This window comes from Capsicum annuum, chromosome 6 (genome assembly GCF_002878395.1).
Source record: "Capsicum annuum cultivar UCD-10X-F1 chromosome 6, UCD10Xv1.1, whole genome shotgun sequence".
Taxonomy (NCBI): domain Eukaryota; kingdom Viridiplantae; phylum Streptophyta; class Magnoliopsida; order Solanales; family Solanaceae; genus Capsicum; species Capsicum annuum.
In genome coordinates, this window is record NC_061116.1 from 83,730,466 (window position 1) to 83,740,085 (window position 9,620).

General features: G+C 32.6%; 1 protein-coding gene across 3 annotated transcripts; it reads right to left on the bottom strand.

The window, feature by feature from the left end:
• Positions 1-622: 622 nt before the first annotated feature.
• On the bottom strand, positions 623-6,876 carry LOC107873305 (alpha-galactosidase 3). 3 transcript variants are annotated; one of them, XM_016720100.2, is made up of 15 exons: positions 6,406-6,876; positions 5,710-5,768; positions 5,139-5,195; positions 5,025-5,059; positions 4,636-4,739; positions 4,475-4,547; positions 3,890-3,948; positions 3,743-3,808; positions 3,569-3,652; positions 3,244-3,308; positions 3,086-3,168; positions 2,526-2,616; positions 2,270-2,328; positions 1,210-1,350; positions 623-940 (listed from the first exon to the last, which is right to left on the bottom strand). In XM_016720100.2, the coding sequence occupies exons 1-15, from the start codon at positions 6,573-6,575 to the stop codon at positions 830-832; spliced, it is 1,257 nt and encodes a 418-aa protein (XP_016575586.1). In that variant the 5' UTR covers positions 6,576-6,876; the 3' UTR covers positions 623-829. The 3 variants fall into 3 exon arrangements, with proteins under 3 accessions (XP_016575586.1, XP_047270742.1, XP_016575587.1); XM_047414786.1 differs by having other exon boundaries at positions 6,184-6,412; XM_016720101.2 differs by lacking the exons at positions 4,475-4,547; positions 4,636-4,739 and having other exon boundaries at positions 6,406-6,856.
• Between the last annotated feature and the right edge of the window lie 2,744 nt (positions 6,877-9,620).

Here is a 9,620-nt window from a genome sequence, read left to right on the forward strand (position 1 = left end):
GAGGAAAAAATACACACAAAAAAAAGAAGAGTAATAAAAAATAATTAAAAAATACAAAAAAAAGGAGAAAAAATAAAAAGGAAAAAAAGAAAAAAAATGAAGGAGAAAAAATACAAAGGAGAAAAATGAAAAGAAAAAAAAGAAACAATGAATAAAAGATAAAAAGAAAAAAGTGAAAAAAAGAAAAAACAAAGAGAAAGCAACCAAAAAAAAAAAAGAAAAAGAAAAATTGAAAAATTTAAAAAGAAGAAGAAAATAATAGAAAATAAAAAGAGAGAGAAAATACATGAGAAAGGCTATAAATTGTAATTAGGAATAATTAATAGGCAAGAGAAGGCTATGACCTATAATTTATTGAAAATTAGGCTTTAAGTGGTAATAAAAGCCCAATAGTGACTAATCCGGGTAATTTTCCCTAAAATTTACTCTATATTGTTCCTTTCATCACCCTATTTCATACGGATTGTTATGGAATTAAACTCATTGAGATATACCTACATTGTCCATTAAAGCATGTAACTAGGAGCGCTTAAACCATATAAACTTAGAACAAAGTTGAACAATACTGCATACTGCCAATACTAATTGAATCGCTTGAATGAATATCCCATATAAACCACAATAGCAGAAGAAGAAATCCATTTCCAGAAGTACTTTGAGTAACATAACAAGTTTTATTCATATGGAAAGCATTTTACAAAGCATTTCAAACGGAACTAATAATATATTTAGACTATGAAAAGAACAAAGGGCACAAATATACATTATAAAGACAACAGTGAAGCATACATTAAGGTTGTACGAGCCGTTAACTCCTTTTACGCTTCAATCATACAGAAGATCGAGTTGTTCTCCATGGAGTTAAAATGTACATTTCACAGCCATGAGCATCAACTCGGGCACTAAATGAGCCCACCGTGTTCTCTGAAACAACTTCATGCTGCAACATCAACATAGAAAATGCGGTCAGAGTAAACTTGTGAAATAATGAATATATTTTAAGGACGGGAGATCCACAAACATAGAAAAATGAAGCCAGTATGCTAAGTCAAATAAATGATGCCAACTAATTCAGATGTATCAGCAAAAAATGTAAGTCGCACGAGATCCTGCAGCTACAAGTTATCAAAAATAGACGCTAAGACATACTTCAGCCAACAGGAATTAGCAGTGGTTGATATAAAGCTGGCTATCACCGTGCCAACTCACCTTCCACAAGTCTCTCACAGAGACGCTAATAGAGGGTTGTAGTCCAATGGCACCCCATTTAGCAGTAATAGTTGCAGCTTTTGAACATCTGTTCCAGAGTACCATAGCCAAACGATTTCCAGACAATGGACCGGCCCAGACCTGAATATAAAATTAAAACAATAATATAACAGATTGCTAGAGCACAACAAAGTTTAAACCCCTCGAACCCATTCTGTGTCCCCCCCCCCCAATAAAAAAAAAAAAGGAAAATACATCCACATGCATCTCGACAATAATAATCATAATAATAACCTCACAACAGCAATTATACATTAACAAATATACCGAGTCGTAATTAGTTGGGGGCTATCCTAATCTTTTATATCCCGTAGAATCCAATGATCAAATTCATTATTATGAAAATAATTAGTTTTACTCTTAACAACAACAACATCATGAGAATAATAATAATGAATAAATTAAAGAAAGGGGAAAACGTGGTCATATACAAGAATTATACCAAAAAATAGAAAACCCTACAAAAAGACATGGTTTTCTACAGAAGATACCTAATCATCTATACAAATAGTAACCTCGTGGAGCATCTAACAGAAATAAAGAAGAAGCTATTATTCGATTGTACAAGATGTTTCTCTGCTCACTCGAAAGATCTTCTATTCCTCTCTCTCCAAACGGTCCACATAAGTGCTAGGGGAGCAACATCCGCAGATGCTTCATCTCATCCTCTCTGTTTATTTTTTTTTTTCTCTTTTATATAATTATTGTCAGCATCTACCTCTACATAGGATATTTTATTCTTTAGGAATTAATAGGTTGGCAATCAATCAAATTCTCATAATCCTTTAGCTTATTTTTTCAAGAGAGTGTTAAACAGTAAGGTTGCTTTATACTGGAAAAGCATCAAAGTAAGTCTTTTGTTTTTAACAGTAATCACCCATACAAGGAGTTCATCATATGTCGGATACTGAAATAAATAGCATTTTAAGAGAGTATGTTTTCCTGAAAAACAAAAGTTATAACTGTAGATCATGAGAGGATAAATGAGAAACGACTAGACCTGCTGGCAACCATCTGGTCCGGAAGCGTAAACTCTCCTACCCTGAACGCCAAGTGGATCTGTAAAAGTGAAGAAGTTATCTTTCATAAATTATTTTGGATCAAAATTTGAAAACCATATGCATACCGAAAGTAGAAGGAAAAAAATGGGCATCTCTGATGAAACAACCAAGTAAGATCCAAAGATACAGAATAAGACCTCCTCACTTAAAATAGAAGGGTAGAGAAGGAGTTATAAGGAATATAAAGCTCTTTACCTTGGTCAACAGCGATAACCTCTTTATTGGAAAGAATCTCTAAAGTTTCAGCAGTGATGTTTCTGACATCACAACCAATTATAAGCGGAGCCTACAAATCAAAGCATAGAGTCAATTCATGAAATAAGAATATTGAAGCACACAAAGAAAATGTTTCTTTTCATGAAACATAAACATAATTTTTTTTCTAACATATGTACCAGAACATGATAAATGTCAGAAAAGAAGGGGACAACAAATGAACACATGCAGTATGATAGACTAGTAATGACAAATTAAAACTTCCAAACCCTATTTTCACCCCTTTTTTCTGAATAAAATATCTAGTCCCTAATGATCACATTTATCTCCATATTCTAATCCTTATTTCATTTTATACAAGGATTACGAAAACATACACCATTTAAACCAGTAAGCAATTTCACTGGAGAATGGTTGAATCACATATTTGTTGTCGTTATGGAGAAATTATTTTGAAAAGAGACTGGAGACAAAGTAGTCCGTCAGAAAATAAAAAAGAAAAAATAAGAGAGGAATCAAAAAACGTAATTATGAGTTGCCTTCATTAGAGCCCAGATGCTTAAGTGCCCTTTGTACTCGTGGTAATTCATGCCCCCATTCCCAACTTCTAACATATCAGGATCTGCCAGAAGATGTCGAGAGTTAAAATTTAGTCTCAACCATGCTTAAAATCGAAAGAATCAGGATCATCACCTACCATTCCAACCACCGGGTCCAGCATAGGAAGCCCACTTGTTATTGATATCAGCAATGGTTGTCATGCTTAAAAAGTAAATAAATAAAAGACATCTGTCAGTATAATGCAAGTTTGAGCTGAGTAACATTTCAGAAAGCAAATAAGTGGTTGGCACAGCAAAAGAGTGCTCTTACTGTTAAGTTAAGCTTGCATATTTAAAAATATCCAGCTGTGGTTTCTTACTTAGAGTAGAGCTACAATCAAAATCTTCCAAGTTTCGAAGGTCATACATACAGATATTTATCTTGCTTCCTTATACAATAATCAAATAAAGAAAGTTTAGAACCTTGTCCATGTATCATTAATGTCATCTGTTGTACGCCAACTGTTTCCAATTTTTCCTGCCCATAAGGCAGGGTCCTCAACGCCCCTGCCAATTTTGAAAACAAAAGCACCAAGAAAGCTCTCAAGTGCTGGTTAAGAACTCCAGTACAGAGCAAAGAAAGTGCCTCGAAGTTACCATTCACAAAGTGCGTAAAATATAGTTCGTCCAGTAGCATTAAGGGCATCACGCATGGGTGGGTATCTGGAAACAACGTCTTAGTATTCAGATCTATCTATACACCTAAAGCCAATTAAGTTAGACCATACTGACTAAGAATTGAACCTTTTTTGTGGTGGGAGGCCTAGATTGAAGCAGTTGTCGTACTTCAAATAGTCAACACCCTGTGTGGTTGAACAATCAGAATATTTGTTAGCAAGTGCAAAGTAAAAAATATACCACACAAAAAGAAATAAATGAAAATGCGATGCCCACACTAACATATTAACCAGTATTTACAAGTGAGAAAACTGCCTTACCGTATAAAGAAAATGCAATTAACAATATTAGCTAGTGATGCAATCTACGTATGCAAGTGTATAGCTTCTTTATTTGTTTATTGGCATAAGAAAAGACGGTTATTTCCTTGAATTCATATCAATCACTTTTGGCGTACGCTCTCTAAGGCTCTCCGACAACAACCCATTATGCTGTAAGGCTCTTGGACAACAAATGGAAAACGCTATATTATCGACAAGAAAAAAAAAACAAGAAAAAGATGAAGAAGAAACACAGTATATTCTTCTGTTAACATTTATTACCATATGTATATGTAACTCCACTATGAAATGGTCATCATTGTGTTTATCAATAAGTTGGGAGACAATTACTGAAATAATGGGACTGATGAAACGAAAAGGACAAACTAACCCAAGATGCCCAAAGTTCTGCATCATTGTTTTCATGAAACAGTGAACCTGGCCGAACTTGACATGTAAGAACCCTACATGATTCGGGTAGCTGAACAGTGAGAAATCTAGTATTGGCATAGTTGAAAGATAAACAAACCAGGTCTTGGGGATATGTCCTACCCGGCATCAGAATAGACACCAAGTTTAAGTCCCTTTGAGTGTACATAATCAGCTAGAGCTTTAATTCCAGAAGGAAAAGTTTTTGGGTCAGGAATCATTTCACTCTGCACAAGGATTGGCAGATGATAAGCATCTCACACATCCACAAATGGCTAAAAATGAAAGATGAACAAGATTTCTTGGCAAAAATCAGCCATAGTCTAAATGACACTCTTTGTTAACCAAAGTTCTAAATTTATAGGGCACCAAGGCATGAAAAACGTTCAGGAACGAAAGTTCCTGGTAGAAGAGTCAAGATGCATGTTAGCTGGCGTAGAGACCACCGTCCTAAAAAAAGAAGAAAGCAAAATGTTCAAGAACAACATCCTAGCTTAGAAATGTAGACGCACCTTCGAATTTCGTGTCAATCTGGACCAACAATCGTCTACCAAGGAAAAAGCATATCAAAATGTCAAGATGCAAACCTTAAAAGCAAAGGTAATCCAAGTTCTGCACATGCTTACCAATGTTGACATAATTATAACCCAGGCTAGCCAAACTAGTTGAGATGAGTGCATCAGCTGCCAAACAACACTTTCATGTTAGCTAATAAAAGTTTAACAATTTTAACACCCCACTCCACCCCCAAAAAAAGCATCAGAAAGTAGCATGGTCAAGATTTCCCCCACAGTTGAAGAAACATCCTTCCCTCCCTCCCTAAGCAATCCAAATTAGTGAAAACCTTCAATCCTGAAGTATTCGCTCCACAGGACAAGAATACAAGAGATTGAATGGAAAACCAAACGTGAGAAGTATGTAAACTCATTTTAACTTACATGAACCTCTAAGAAAAGGACATCAAAGGAACTGTTTATTAATGCACGTAATAAATTAAATTCTCCTCAGCGGCCATGTAACTTCTTTTCGGCTTGTTGGAGGATCTTGCTGTGACTTTTTTTCCTTGTTCAAGGAAGGGTGTTTAATAAAGGCTCTCATATGCTCAAGCACTCACTTGCAGGATTACACTGGATATGTTGTTGTTGTCTCATATTCTCAAGCATCTATCGAAACAAGGGAAGACGCTCCAAGTATTACCTGTTTCCTTGATGACCATTTCATTTATATTGCAGGCAAAAAAATTCCAGCTACTCCATCTGTTTCAAAAATATGATTAATCACATAACTATTAAGTTCTAACTTTTAACTTATATGGTGTATAAGCACCAAGTAGTGCAAAATGGCACAATTGTCAAGGGAGGCCATAAATATAAACTCAATTTATTAACGTAGCCTAGCTCTCTCCGTGCATAGGCAGAGGAGAAGATTAGAACTAAGGATAACCAAATAAAGATTCAACGAATTCTTAGTTAGTATTTCATTTCCTAAACCTTTTCTCCTTTTAGAAAAACAAAATCAGTCAAATAAATAATGGATATAAGCTTTGACTTTTCTCTGCTCATGTTGAGAGATATATGAAAAATATATGATTGCAAACAGGTGCCTGAGGTAGTGAGATTACAAGGGTAATAAATTACTAGGAAGATTAGAGAGTCTCTCGCATTACTTTACCTGCAAACAATGGTAAAATAAACATGTAGTTCAAATAACAAGTACTTGGTCAATATCTGTAAATTAACCATTAGATTAATTCACGTTTTTTTCCTGAAAGTAGAAAACTTCAACTATAACTTCAACAGAGACAAGAATTTCAAACAAACTGAATTAGAGACGACATAACAATAAACATAAGAAGCGAGCAAGCAGAGGGATGAATCAAGAAAAGGGAAGGACCCCATCTGAGGAGTTCGAGCCAAGCCATTGTCAATTTGAAGAAAACCATAGTTGGAAGTATCATAGAGCTGAGAAATTGGAAGCACTGTTGCCGTTAACGTCACCGTCATCAAAAAGACCGTCAAAGACACAATAGCCACAGTGGCAACAATGCTAGTGGACTTTGTCATTCTCGAATTTTTGGATATCGTTCCAGAAAAAATTCTTAAAGAGTGGAATTACTTTCTTTTTTTTTTTATGTAGAAGAGGAGGAGTAGGAGAAGGTTAAAGAATTTGAAGCGAGTAAGGAAATGAATTTGTAGATAATTATCCGAAGCATATTCCGTTCATTCACTTTGATTTGATGTCAAAAATGGGCAGTTAATGCTGAGCTCTTGATAATACTATTATTGGACCGTCCATTTCTCGCTGAAGGGACGTGAAAAAAATGATCTTTTCAAAAAAAAAAAAAAAAAAATTAACGTCAAAGTTTTTATAAAAGAAATTAAATGAGAAAAGATATAAGGACACGTTAAAATTGTTCTAAATTTTTCCAAAAAGATATTAAAAGTTTGTGGAGTATTATCACCTCTAAATAATTTTAAATTGATATTAATATATCATTTATATTCATTTAACATAGTAAATGTAGTTCACTCTCCTAAGCATAGTGAGAGAGTTGAATTAAAAATCAAAGAATATTTTTTATTTATTAAAAATACTGTTATTCTTTTCTCTTTTTAGTTTACTTTTCTTTCTATTTTCTATCCTCGCTTTTTTCAATTTTTATTTTTTGTTTTTTATTTCTCCCATCTTTTTCTACTATGCTAGTTGAGGGTTTTGCCGTCGAAATTTAATTTTTCAATGAAATTAATTAAAATGTAACAAAAAAGAAGAAAAAAAAATTAAAGGAGGAGATGGTCACTGTTAGCCATCATTTATCCATCGAAGATGAATTTTATAATGACAAAAAGATGCTTCTTTAACATGTATTGGTATTAAATATCACCATCAACGCTTGATTTTTATAGTTAAATTGACCAAAAAAAGACAAAAAAAAATAGAAGAAAAAATAAAGAAGGATACGATCATTGGTAGCTACCATTTTATCCTATGAGAAATTATTTTCAGACGACTAAGAGGTAGCAAATTAATGGCGGTTATATCCATGAAATTGACGTATTATACTACTGTATCTTTTATTTGGTGAAGAGGGTTAGGAAAAGGGAAGAAGTAAGTGGGGACACGTTAACAAAAAAAAAAAAAAAAGTGGAGACAGGATGGGGAGGGATTTAAAAAGTTTCTTCTTTATAGTTTATGACATTTAGCATGTGACAATCAAAGATTGGTGTGTGAATTTTTTATTTTTTTTCTAAAAGTGGAGTTGATCGGAATATGAGGTAATAATATTACTTTTAGATTGTTCGGGAGGTAATATGAATTTCATAAATTTTAAATGTCTTTCTAAAAATTTTAGATTATTTTAATTTTGTCTTTATATTTTTTCTCAAATTAAATTTATAAGTAGTTAAAAGTTATTTATCCTTGACCTAGGGTGTTGCTTTGGTCTTTTGGATCAATGTTTTTCTTGGCTCTACTATATAGTAGGCGTTTGGCCATGAGATTTTTTTCATTTTTTTCAAAAGATTATTTCATTTTAGTCAAAAATAATAGTTTTGACTATAAGAATTATATCACTTTAGTGAAAACTACTTTTGAAAAAGTGAAAATAAGTTTTTATTTTTTTCACTTGTATTTCTCTCACAAAATTTTAAAAACTACTCCAATTTATATTCATAGCTAACTCCAACATCACCTTCAAAAAGTTATTATTTTCATAGCCAAACGAGGCCATAAAAAGGAAGTACTACCACGTTTACTTTCTAGTTGTTATATTTCACTTATCGAGAGTTAGTTTATTTAATTTTTAAAGTAAAATTTGATTAGATTCATTCAATATTTTAAAATTAAAAATTTAAATATTTAAAAATTATATAAAAAGTAAAGTGACAATTTTGCTCATCTCCATATCATGAAAAATATATCTTAATGGGCTGATCAAGCAAAAAAGAACGGGCAAAAGTACTATGAAGATTCAAAAAAGAGTATGCGACTAGGAAACACAAATAGCAAAATGGTCGTGCAGTGTCTGTAAATTACTATACTATATCTGGACATAGGGTGTTCACGAGTTTGGGTAAAGATCGATTTAAACTGTAAAATTGAATCAAACTGATTAAATAAATTAAACTTTATTCGTTTGTTTTGGTTTTCACTTGTTAAATTTATTATTATTTAGTTTGATTTTGGTATTAATTAAAAAGATCGAAGAAATAACCGAATTGAACCAATCTGACAAATATATAAAATATTAGTCTGGTCTCTGCAAATTATAACTCTAGACTAGAAACTTTCGGTACTATTTTTAAAAAAGAAATAATATCTTCATCAGTGCTTAAGAGAAAAAGGGTTTTTTTTTTTTTTCTTTTTCGAATAGTTAATAGTAGGTAATAATGTTGTTGTTTTTCGGATTTAGTAAAATCTGTATTTCAAGAACTTCAAACACATGTTCAAACTAACATATGAATAATCAAATGAAGTTGTAGCTCTGTATTCACAACTTTAAACTTCAACAATAAGTTCAACCCAACTTATGAACATCAACAAAATGAAGTTCAAACTATTTTCTGGAAAATAGCAAAATCAAACGTTTAGAAAAAAATGAATATTAGAAGATTTAAGTTTACCGAATTCATGGTGTGTCCTTATGAAAATTATTCCCCTCAAGTACCCAAGGTTATGGGATATATCCTCCCAAGATAAAAAGAATCACTTCGATGGATTATAGTGGTACCTCAAACTCTGTCAAACTATGAATGCACTCAATGATAGCAAATCACACTAGATTTTTTCAAAAAACGAGTATTTCTTATTTTAAAATTTTATATTTGCACCTGAGGAAAAAATTAGGTATTTATAGTCATCGAAGTGTTGGTTCATAAAGAGAAGAAATAGTTCAGAAAGGTACACTTCTTTATAAAGGTACAATTCTTCAAAAATGATGCAACTCTTTAAAAAAATCATAACTCGTTGAAAAGGTCATAACCATCCAACTAAAAAGGTGTCTATTCAAATTGCATCCTTTCTCTTGGTGTCTTTTCAAAAAAATATATATTCATTTTCCATTCATACCTCTTAAAACCTAGAAATCCCCCACATGTATGAGGAATGACTAT